The 12,052-nt window shown below is 37.6% G+C and overlaps 2 protein-coding genes across 3 annotated transcripts in view; both read left to right on the plus strand.

Annotated features, from left to right (window-relative positions):
* Positions 1-7,423, plus strand: part of LOC144654315 (bone morphogenetic protein 1-like) — a 28,112-nt gene extending 20,689 nt beyond the window's left edge. For both annotated transcript variants that reach the window (XM_078514419.1, XM_078514420.1), the window contains exons 4-9: positions 1,215-1,580; positions 2,113-2,535; positions 3,003-3,437; positions 4,425-4,832; positions 5,462-6,783; positions 6,848-7,423. In XM_078514419.1, coding sequence (XP_078370545.1) covers positions 1,215-1,580; positions 2,113-2,535; positions 3,003-3,437; positions 4,425-4,832; positions 5,462-5,799 — 1,970 coding nt within the window. In that variant the 3' untranslated portion in view covers positions 5,800-6,783; positions 6,848-7,423. The remainder of the gene's footprint in view (positions 1-1,214; positions 1,581-2,112; positions 2,536-3,002; positions 3,438-4,424; positions 4,833-5,461; positions 6,784-6,847) is intronic.
* A 1,190-nt stretch (positions 7,424-8,613) lies between these two features.
* The window catches only part of LOC144654286 (uncharacterized), a 42,615-nt gene continuing 39,176 nt past the window's right edge, over positions 8,614-12,052 (plus strand). The window contains exons 1-7 of the mRNA XM_078514385.1: positions 8,614-8,783; positions 8,876-8,972; positions 9,590-9,746; positions 10,255-10,434; positions 11,029-11,058; positions 11,204-11,360; positions 11,775-11,947. Of these exons, the coding sequence (XP_078370511.1) occupies positions 11,305-11,360; positions 11,775-11,947 (229 nt within the window). The 5' untranslated portion in view covers positions 8,614-8,783; positions 8,876-8,972; positions 9,590-9,746; ... (1 more) ...; positions 11,029-11,058; positions 11,204-11,304. The remainder of the gene's footprint in view (positions 8,784-8,875; positions 8,973-9,589; positions 9,747-10,254; positions 10,435-11,028; positions 11,059-11,203; positions 11,361-11,774; positions 11,948-12,052) is intronic.

Below are 12,052 nucleotides of genomic sequence, written 5' to 3' on the forward strand. Positions count from 1 at the left end.
GCGAACATGAAGACCAGAAGTCCTAGAATCTAGGACTGGAAATCCTGTGTCCCCAGAGCCCTTTCTTTCTCGTGCCAAGGCCTCGCCGCCTATGAGAAGCGAGTAGGGCTATGGGGATGAGAATGGTATCTTTAAAACAATTGTCAAAAAAACTCTTTTATTTTTGGCCGGGACAAAACGTTACGTCAGACTAGCCATGACTCACAAGTTATTCACAAGTTACTTTCAACTTCTACTAATTGTCAGTAAAAAGTATATAGAGGATATTACACGGCGGCGCGAAGAAATTAATTTTATTTTCGAGTGGTAAAGCAATATTTTACGAATGAGCGCAGGGAATGAGTAAAATATTGCTTTTACCACGAGAAAATAAAATTCATATCTTCAAGCCACCGTGTAATTTTCTTCATATTATATAGACAAAAATAATGCATGAAGTAAAAGTTAAAACATTTTTATTAATCAAATGGTTAAACACGAGCGACGGCTAAATATAACAATTGAGCAAATTGCCAAACTGAAAGGCAAAATTTCGCGAACGGAAGCTTTTAGAAGATGTATCACGTAAATGAAAAAAAAAAAAACAGTCTGTTTATTAGCTTTCATCAATGTCACTGAAAATAAATAATTCGCCGCTTTGAAATCTGTTTCTGCTGCAAACTCACCGCTTTTCTGATTTCTGATCGCGAAGTCTTGCAGTTCGGCAGCTGGAATTTCTTGATTTTCCCTCCCTTCGTCTGACTCTCCACAAGCAAGAAGCTCTTTTTTAAAAATAATTTCAAGGCATATGAAGTTTTCTTCTTCGTGTTAGCATTTTCCTGCTCCTCAGTAAAAGATTTCATTTTGGCTTCAGTGAACTTCACGAATCGATCTCGATAGCTCGCCATTTCCAACCGGCGTTGACAGCTTTGCACAAACACTGAACCGTGCAAAGGCGGAAAATGACGTCATCGATATCCTCACTAGTGAGGATATGGAAAATACGCCACTACAGTCCCGGATGCAGTTTCGTATGAATTTTACGAGTGGTCTATTTTCCAGTAAAACACTTGCGGCTATATAATAAAAGTGGTTAATAATATCAAAAGAAAAATTTCTCGTGTTTTTTGTATACCCAATGAGAGCAAAAGTCCTGCGCCACCTTATATTTTTCATATACAAGTTGAGCTGGTTTAATTGGTTTTTACTTTTTTACAATTTCAATTACCTTTTAGTTTGCCCGTATAAAAGATTGGTGGTTAGTGCCTCTGCATCCTACGAGAAATCTCTTACCAGCCCAAACTATCCCTCAGTTCCTGAGAATGGTTTGAACTGCAACTGGCTGCTTGAAGTTGACAATGGCCTTTCATCTGGTGGCTACATAGTGAAGGTGACATTCACTGACTTCGAGGTGGACCATAATGCCGCTCTTAAATTTTATGATGGAAACAGCACCGAGTCAAGCCTCCTTGGATCATACTGGGGTACAACACATCCGGAAGTTATTTATTCCAGTGGGCGAAACCTGTATGTCAACTTCCGTACAAGCGACTTTCATAATTATAAAGGGTTTAACTTAAGTTTCTCAGCCGTTAAAGAAGGTACAGTACTGCTATTTCTGTTATTTACTTGTTATTTATCGTGTGCAGTGACCGTTCTAGGAGAATGTCGCCTGAAAAAGGGGGAAGAGGCAGAGTCGTTGTGAATCACACGCGTATGCACATAGGCTAGTAACTTCACGATAGTAATGTCGCTTTTAATGAGCCGGGATGAATTGTTCAACAATGACACGAGCATGGGACAAAGACAAATTCTGAGTCCCCGACGGGAATCGAACCCATGGCCTCCCAGATACCGGTTGGGCGCTCCAACCGACTGAGCTACGAGACACTCGTGGTGAGCTGGGTCATTTACTAGGTTGATATGTGACACGCGTCCTGCATACTGCTTAAGGATCAGAAATGTCGAATCATAAAAAGTGTTATGTTTATTTAAATTATATTTGTTCAGTATTTGTTTCATATACACGGCCCCACAAGCTTCTAGCTTTAAACACAAACCGTGTATAAATAAAGTTGTTTTACCTTTTACCTTAGTAAATAATAATCATCATGGTATTTTTTTTCTTTACAGAGGAAGCCTCAGGAATATGTCGTCCATCAGGTGGCAAAAATAAGGTCCATAGGCTCAGTGGTTCTTCTGGTACATTCTTTAGCCCTCATTACCCCTATCACTACCCAGATGATGTCACGTGTATTTGGACAATTTCCGTTCCTGCTGGCAAAGTAGTTAAGCTAACGTTTGAAAACTTTAAACTTAACCTAGAACCTAAAGATTGTGAAAATAGTACAAAAGACAAAGATTATGTGCAGATACGCGATGGGCACGTCCCTGAAAGCAAAGAGCTTGCCCTTTATTGTGGATACTACAGGTTTATGGGTCCATCAGACATTTATTCTACCGGAAGTCACATGACGATTATCTTTCAATCCAGCTCCGATGGTAAACAAGTGGCGAGAGGATTCAAGACACGTTTTGAAGCTGTAGACCCTCAAAGTAAGTACTTGTCAGTTAAAGTTTGGCTTGTTTTAACAAGGACATTTAACTCCGTGACAGAGTAGACTATGAAAATGACGTAACGTGTAACGCAACGCAAGCAAAATTTCGGAAAACTTGAGAAATTGTCGTCACTTTTCCAAAACCAAAAATTCGGCAAGCTGTGAAATATCCCCTAGAACTTTTGGGCGAAATTTCCCACAAATTCGATTGCTTCTGGTTCAAGTAGAAAAATTGCGAGCTGATTTTCCATCTAATTTGCCGGTAAATTTTCAATGTTACTGTATAAAACAAATAAGCCACATCTTCCCATGGTCTGCACTCAAACTTTGGAGTGAAACCAAAACAAAAGTTTGGAACATTTTATGACGTCAGGTAGGCCATGGAAAAATGTGATCGACTTGTTAAATGGATGTGCAAACGGTTTGAGGAGCATTTCTCTTACACAATTTGTATTTTGTCCATAGGTGCCACTTCCAACCACTTGTGTTTCTCGGGGAACGTCAACAATAACAATCTGAAAATAACTGCTTCACATGGAACTCTACAAAGTCCAATTATAAGGGACTCCTACTACCCCCCAGATCTGAGCTGCGATTGGCTCATCACTGTACCAGAGTGGAACATTGTGAAACTCAGCTTTGACAGATTTGACCTCCAGCCGGAAACCTGGTGGAGATGTAGAGGAGATTACGTGGAGATTCTAGATGGGAAGTACAATTATAGTGAGAGTAAAGGAAAATTCTGTGATGGTTCTACTCCAGGGGACATTCGTTCCAGTGGTCGGTATATGCGAGTTCTTTTCAGATCGGACTCGGACACTTCATTTGCATTTTCACAAACTGGTGCAGTGATGACACACAATGGCTTTAAGGCTTCATTCATAGCGGAATATAATCCCGGTAAGTCAGAAATTTCCTTAATAATGCATTATACCGTAAATGTCCGAAAGGCCCACCTTTAAAGAATTGATCCAGGTATAAAATGTATATCACTGAGTGCCTAAAATGTTACTCCATGGGCTTATACTTAATCATGCTTATACGAGACACTGTTTTATTAACATTCACTCACAGCATCTCATCGACTAAGAAATACAAAAGATGTTTATTTATTGTTTTCACTAAGAGTCTTGCAGCTACAAAGATTCATTAAAGTGTGTCTGCCATTTGCAGGACTATCCTCTGGTCGAATATGTTAGGACAATTCCACAGATAGAGACACAAAAAATAACCCTCGTGGTTGACTTTGCCCAAAATACCCCAATATGTGGTTTCTGTAGTATTTGAGATCACGGTGAGTTGGGCTGTCTCAAGCTTTAAAGGGACTATGTCACGGCTAAGTTAATCTTATGTTATTAAATTTTGCCAAATATTCTTATGGATATAAATTTTTTAAAAAAATTTATTTTTTTATTTTAAAATAAAAAAATATATTTTTTTTTATAATTTCCCCCGGCGTCAAAAAATTAAATTAAAAAGAAAAAAAAATTTTTTAAAATCCCCCCCACCTTTTAAAAACCCCCCCCATTCCTTTCTTTTTTTTTTCCTCTTTTTTTTTTTTTTTTTTTTTTTTTTTTTTTTTTTTTTTTTTTAAATTATTTTTTTTTTCTTCTTTTTTACTTTAACAGGCTTTATCTCCAAAACAATTCGCTCTTCTGGCAGCGAATTTTTCCAAGCAATTAGTGACACTGATGTCCAGAATATACTAAAAGAACAGCTTCTTTAGGTCAATATATTTTTTTTTAATTTAAAATAATAAACTAGTCCCCATCAAAAACGAACCATTAAACTACTTTGACAAAATTACGTGCATAATATTTCGATCATTTTTTTTTTTTTTTTTTTTTTTTGCGTGAAATTAATAAATTTGCGTTTCTTTGTATTTAGATGCACCTGTACCAGCCCATTTCAAGGAGGTTTGTTTCCCAGGGAACATCAACAATAACGACCTGAAGTTAACAGGCTCCCAAGGGACCCTGCAAAGTCCACTGGAGAACTCCACGTACCCGCCGAATTCGAGCTGTGATTGGCTCGTCACTGTACCAGAGGGAAAGGTTGTGAAACTCAGCTTTGACAGATTTGAGCTGGCGTCGAGCTCAGGATGTACAAAGGATTATGTGGAAGTTATGGATGGGAAAGAGTTAAACGGTAGGAGTAAAGGACGATTCTGTGGCTTGACAGTTCCAGATGACATTCGCTCAAGCGGTCGGTACATGTGGGTGGCTTTTAGGTCAGACTCGCAGTATTCAAATAACGGGGGGTTCAAGGCAACATTCACAGCAGAGGATCTTCCCAGTAAGTGAGAAGTGTTAACAATAAGCAATAAACCACGCATTTCTGTAGTTTATCTGTTCAGTAATTCAAAAGTCAAGAAGTGATTTACATGTATAAGGTTTTAAAGTGTTGTTCCAGGCCTCCCATTTAGCCTAAGCTATCGATTTCTCGATCGATTTTGATTTTCTATCCTTAAATAGGGTCAGGAATTAAAACCCTTCGCAGCAAACACCAATCCTAAATTGGCAGGAGTGTCCCCACCCCATCTATCGCCCATTTTACCTTCAATATTGATGTGCACAACTGGAGACGCCACAATATGTTTTACTCAATATCGATGGGGAATATGAGAGATGCGAAAATGGATGCATGTACTGACCTGATGTCAGTAAATTCTTCTGCGTTAAAAAAACAAAAACACAATGATGCCTGTCAGAGCTCGAAACCCGGCCACTCATTCCAGGCCATCGCGCCACCCTCGACCTGGAGTTAGTTGTCCCAATTGATTTTGAGGCAGATTACAGATGTTACAAATGGCGTTTTACATTGTTTCTCGAGTGGAGAAGAGCATTGTCTAACGAAGAAAATGATACCTAATACTTAAGTATCTTCTTCTGCTCACTTCCTTGTCTGTTCTCTTTTGTCTTCAGGCACGAGGTCCTGGAAGGAAATCATAGTCATTATTGTTTGTTTGGTAGCCTTACTTTCACTGGCTTGCGGTGTCATGTATGTGGTAAAGCGGAGGAAGAAGCCAAACAGAGATGCCGGTGTTGAAATTCCAATGTTGGCAGCCACGACTTCTGCATCTGGTACGACACAGCAAGATGTAGCTCAACATTCCTCTCACCCCTCCCGTCAGGCACCTTGTCAACCAGCATCAAACCTCCACCCACTCCCTCCAGTGGGTTATGCTCCAGTCCCAACGAACGCAAAAGTACCACCCTCTGCGTACCCTTATTCATCAGAATCCATGGCAGCAGGCCAGTAGCGGTACAGAAAACCAACAAAGTATGGGAAACATTCTCTAAAATATTTTGGGCCTTTTGTGGTCCAAATTGATAAAGGAGGAACGTTGGTATGGATAGTGTGAGTACTTTTAAACGTCGGATAAGGAAAAGAGACTTAACTCACTTAATTGAAGACGGGGGTTGCAAGAACTGTTATTTATGCAATAGTTAATTTAGAAAGTGATTGTAATTATGTATTTGGGTTAGTTTTTAAATAAGTTTGTAACTAGAGTTTTATTTAGAATACTTGTATGTTTTTAAACATGTCTTTAACTAGAGTTCTATTTAGAATAAGGGTTTCAATTTTCACAAAATTTTGATGTTTATCTTAGTTTTTAATTAGTGTCACCAATTAGTGTGTAAAACGCTAGAACAATTGACAGTTAAAAAAGTTTACTACTACTACTACAACCGTCTGCACCCACTGAAGGTCCATGCGAACCGTCTGCTCCCCCTGTGAGTGTATAGACTGTCTTTGGACATTACAATAACGATGTGTCTTGTTCTTTACAGCTCGTAATGTTTAGTACAACAGCTGTGCTTGGAACACTGTACCTATTTTTCTAGTTAAATTTTAATTGTGTTGCCTAGTGGCTAGGATGTTGGATTTGTAATCAGGAGGTCCCAGGTTCAAATCCTATTCCCAACCACTAGATGTATTAATGTTCTGTGGTCCCGAATTTAATTAGTATTATTATTTATCGTCGCTTTGCTGATTGAGCAAACGTAAAATATAGTTGGAAATCTACAGCAGTTCTGTCTTTTCAATCCAAAAGCGAAGTTAAGGAAGTAGTGTTGGTTATTTATCAAGTCCTTAGCCGGGTTAAGAAGACGACCCTTTTAAGGCGGTAGTTTCTGAACGATAGAGAGGCAACTGGAATACGAGCAGAAAATTCCTTACTCGTCGCTGGTAGTTCAGTATAGTGTTTCATACAAGTTAGAGATCAAATATTTTACAGAGGCCCGTTGTCTACAGGGCGGATACCCGGTGGGGGAGAAAAAGTACCATACGAAGTTTATACGGGGAAGCTCCTTCAGGCCCCGGTTGTTCAAAGGATGGAATTGTTACACTATCCACCGAATAAATCACTTTCTAGTGGAAAGCGTTGTCCGTCTTTTGAACACTGAACCGGAACGAAATAGGTTAGATCAGAGTTTTTATTTGTGGTAATCAAACGTAAAGTTTGACTAGTATAAGTCATTGTACGATAAATGGTAGTCCAACTGAAAATATTTAAAACATATATATTTATAAAAAAATAAACATTGAGTAAATTGCCAAAGTGCAAGCATTTGATGCATTTAATTTTCAGATTAGATCAAGAGTTTTTCAGTGATGATCAAACTTTTAACGTTTACACTTATTTCAGATTTTGGCTCTTTTTCCATTTTGTAATTCGTTTTCTTCTAAAGAGGGCCATCAAGTAAACTACTGGGTCGCAAGTAATGAATATTTCACCCTTACTTGATAAAGTCATTATTTATCATTTTATTGATTTTTATTGTAATATTTCATTTATTTGAAAAAAAATTATCTTTTATTCATCATCATGTATATTTGTAATATAAATGGTAGTTTTAATAAATGGTAGTTAACAGGGAAAAGACGTCGCAAGAAATGTTGACCTTTGTATATAATGTCCTTTCTGTTTTGTTAAGATTCTGTTCAATATTATTGTAAGATATGGCTTTAATATAGGTTACGCCTTCACTAAAGCTATTCTTTCTAACAGGGATTAGTGTGGTACATTTTCGCAAAATTTAGTTACTTTCAATACGTTTTCCGGCAATCGCAAAATCTATCAAGTCTGCGAAATCTGCTTCCATTTTCGCGAAATTTGGTTCTTGTGCAAATTAGTACGAGTAAGGGTAGATAAAGAAAACACCAAAAAAAAGAAGAAGCATTGAGCCATGGGGCCCATACTTGCCGGAGCTTATCCCGATTTCCGTTGCATTAGGCGGCTAGGAATATTTCTACTCCCCCCTGAATGGGATGCTAGTCCGTCGCAGGGTACCCTCCGAGCATTGTGTCGCCGGTACCCATTTATACACCTGGGTGAAGAGAGGCACTATGAGAGTAAAGTGTCTTGCCCAAATACACAACACAGTGACCCTGGCCAGGCCTCGAACCTGGACCGCTCGATGCGGAGTCCGGTGCACTAACCATTAGGCCACCGCGCCTCCCAATTCAATTCATAAAACAAGGCCAAAAATGACTATTGAAAAAAAAAAATGGCACATGATTCTGGCTTCTATATGTATGATAATCTTCCTTTGAGGGTAAAGATTTAACAATCCGGCAAAAGTTTGAAAAGGCGTTTTTTTATGAGCGAGTTATTTATTTGCTGCACGCATATAGTGACAACGTTCGGATGACATGACCAAGTCATTCTTTCTAATTTGTTTTCAAAACAGAAAGAGAAAACGAAGGCTAACTGTAAACTCAGTTATGTATCAGGCTATAAATGTTTACAGCGAAGACGTATCTTACAAGTATTTCATTCCCTCAAGGAACTGTAGGTCTGCATTTTAAAACTATTTTTACACCAACACATTTTAAAGAGCCCACTGAAAATAATGAATTTTTGCAGCTTGTCCACGAAATTGCTTGTGTAATATCTCTGTTGTATTCTTATGCAAATATGAAAAGTTGTCTGTGAAAGGGGCAATTTTTAATTGAACAGTTATTCAAACCTAAAATACAGGTTCAAAGAAAGACTTAAAGGGGGTAAACTCTATCACTTGCTCACTCAGTTGTCCAAATGAGCTATGTGGAGTGGTCAGAGAACAGTTTATTTGTGTAAAGCTAAGATAATTTCAATACAAAGTTCTCAATTTTGAGCACAATTTTATCTTAATCAAGGGAACAAAAAATTTAACACGCATTACGATCTGATTTTCTTCTTGAAGAAAAAGCAACGGATTGTTCGAAATGCTTTCGCTGATACACTAGGGAAACAGGCTGGTATGAATTAGATAATATAGGAAGTTCTTTTTTTTTTTTGACCCAGCCGGGTCATCAAGTTTATATCACTGTATTTTGTCCCTACATTTAAGGTAATCACAATGGATGAAAACGTCTTGTGCATCAGGAGAATACTTCTCTTTATCGTTTTAAGGTGGATTCAAAAGGACAGTGCTCTCGCTATACAAGGTAAGGTCATGGTGCTATCGTTTTTATCTTGTGAGTGCGATGAACGGTATTAAAGAGTTTTGTGTGGTGAAAATGTGTTCGCCCGCTCGATCATTCTATCGTCTTTTGTAACCATGATGGGAGGTAAAATAGTGTCTTTCCTACGAAGTTCTCTTTGATCCTCTACATGCTGTCAACGTTTATGTAGCAGGATTTAGGGAGTTACTGTGTTAGAAAAAAAAGTCTGCAAAGTGCACAGACATCACTTGAAACTAATCCACAAGGAAGGAAAACTCTTTTTCACGGTGTAAATAAATACTAGTAATAGGCTTCTGTTTGTAAGTGCAAAGTTCAGTTTTGTATTCAAGATGATCTAAAAGACGGCATGCGGTAATGGGTTAAGCTAATACCAAGGAACAAAATGAGGTTTTTTCCTCTGACGCCGCATAATTAACACCTAAGTTATGCTATTCAGAAAAGATGGTATTTTTCTTTTTTTTGTACCCTGTTGAAGTGATGTTAGAAAAATTCACATAAAAATGCTTTTAGTTTTTTTGTTTCTTTTTAAAAGACAAAATAAATATATATAAAAAATATATATTTTTTAAATATTTATTTAAAAGTATATTTTTTTCCAGAATGTGCTTCAGTGATAAACAATACACTGACAAGCCCTGGATATCCAAACAATTACCCAAGGAATATGTACTGTAATTATTCGGTTCCAATTCCAGATGGTATGGCGATGGAAATTAACTTTCTCCATTTCGACGTCGAATACTCTTCATCATGCAGGTAATTACGTCAAGATATTAAAAAATATATTCAAGTTAAATTAGAAAAAAAAAGTAATTGAAGACTTGGGAAACAAATCAAAGGTTTTAAATAACCTTAATCAGACCGGGTTGGGTTTTGTTTGAGGCCCCTTTCCACTTTGAAGATATGTTTCTTCAAAACGATTTGAACTATAACCATAATAACTCGACAATTTTTCCTAAAAATGTTTTGGCGACACTTTGTGGCTAGAGTCCCGTGACCACCAACTTTGACGTTTCTATAGCAACCGGTTTTTGACATATCTGTTTTACTAAATTAGCATTTTATGGTTTCAATCAATATAATTTCTATGTTTATGATGACATTTGTATTTTTACACCTATTTGAGTAAACCGTTTACTTTACCTGAGATATAATTCGTGTTGTAAGTATATTTTTAAAATTTATACTGGAGAGGTACCTGATCTTGTCACAAGAGCAATTCTGTTTTGCCGTTTGAGCAAAATAATTTCCTTTGTACATTTAGGTTTGACTATTTGATGATTACTAATGAGAACGGCCTTCCATATGGTGTGTTCTGCGGTCCGAGGACTGGAAAGGCAGTTCTTGTATTTGGAAACTACGCAGAAATAACATTCCGCTCAGTCTCAGGTTTTTTTTGAACAAAACAGAGGATTTCTGATATCTTTTACCACTGTTTCTCTTGGTAAGTGTAATATAACTCGGTATTTGTCATATGGTTTTTTGATCACATGAAAACTTGACCCAGTTAAGTATCAATAATCTTTCTTCCGCCACCCGGTTGTAACTTCGTAGACTTTTGTATTCCTTTGCAATAGACCATTTTACAGCAACCTCGTCCCCAGGGTCTTCTCCGTTTACAAAATAGCCGCCATTTTGAAAACTCGTCGCCGAGAAGACCCTGGGGTCGAGGTTGATTTAACAGTTGTCTGCTAAGCGACCTGGCCTATGAATGGCAGCGAGGCTGGAGGTAAAAAAAAAAATTCAGAAGATTGGCAAAATTTTTTAATATCGTGACATTGCTCCTTTAAACCGACCAGAGATTGAAAAATAGAATATATGACAGTTCAGAAAAAATAAAGCGTTCATTAAGATAACATAAATTATGTACAAAATCTTGAGAAACGGTACCTCCCTTTGGCAGTAAAAGTCCGGGCTCAAAACATTCTGGAGGGGGGGGGGAGGCAGTCCTCTGCCCCTCCCCCTGCTACGGGACTGTAAAAGTACACATTTCATTTGTTACAAATGCATTGATTTATATTTTATTTTACAATTACAGCGTTCGTTACACCTCCCCCGTTCTTTCCAGGTAGGTAATAAATTTAAAAGTCGTTTTATGGTAATGTACATAATTTTTAACTCATCATCAAATTGTAACAATGTTATTTTCGTTAACTCAAATTATAATAGGCAATATGTTAACTAAGAAAAAAAAACGTTTTCTAACTTGACAGAATGCGGTTCTGTGGTAAATAACTCACTGAAAAGTCCTGGATATCCAAACAGCTACCCAGGCAGTATCCTGTGTCCTTATTTGGTTCCCATTCCACACGGTATGGAGATGAAAATTTACTTCCAAGATTTTGACTTGGAGGATGAACCATCCTGCATGTAAGTAAGGATATATGTCATTGGTCCACTAACAATTTGATCCATTTTCTGCATCAGCTACAAAGGTACCTAGCAATTGCACGTTGGTTGTAAAACTATTTGCTACAGGGTTTCAAGGCCCATCAACATAGCTCTGAGGCAGAATAGGCAAGAAAAAGCCAAAATGAAAAGGGGAAAAAATAAAAAAAGTGAAAATGATATTAAGCGAAGTAATTCTTGTAATTTAGTCATTTTGCCACGCGACACAGCAAAAATAACCAACAGCGACAGCGACAGTATCTGAGTAGCCTTACAAACTTTTATTTTTTTTTTTTTTAAGAAAAACCGGTGCTGGCCTGCTGTATGTTGTATCGTAATCTCATTATTGCGTTATACGTTCTTATGCGTTATACATTATACGTGCTCTATTTCTAGTTACGACTATTTGATGTTTGAGAATGAGAAAATGCAGACGTTTGGTGTGTACTGTGGTCAAAAGACTGGACAGCAAGTTCGTATTACAGGAGATTATCTGATTATAGTATTCAGTACAGACTACAGTCTCCAAAAAAGAGGATTTCTGATTATGCTTACCGCTGTTCCAATCGGTGAGTACAACTAGTTTGTTGTTTAGTACAGGTCTAGAGGCTCTGTTTAAAAAACAAAAACAAATGATAACCATATCGCCAAAGCAAAAGCCTTGCTGAATAACA

This window comes from Oculina patagonica, chromosome 5 (assembly GCF_052425735.1).
Source record: "Oculina patagonica isolate OP01 chromosome 5, crgOcupat, whole genome shotgun sequence".
Lineage (NCBI taxonomy): Eukaryota > Metazoa > Cnidaria > Anthozoa > Scleractinia > Oculinidae > Oculina > Oculina patagonica.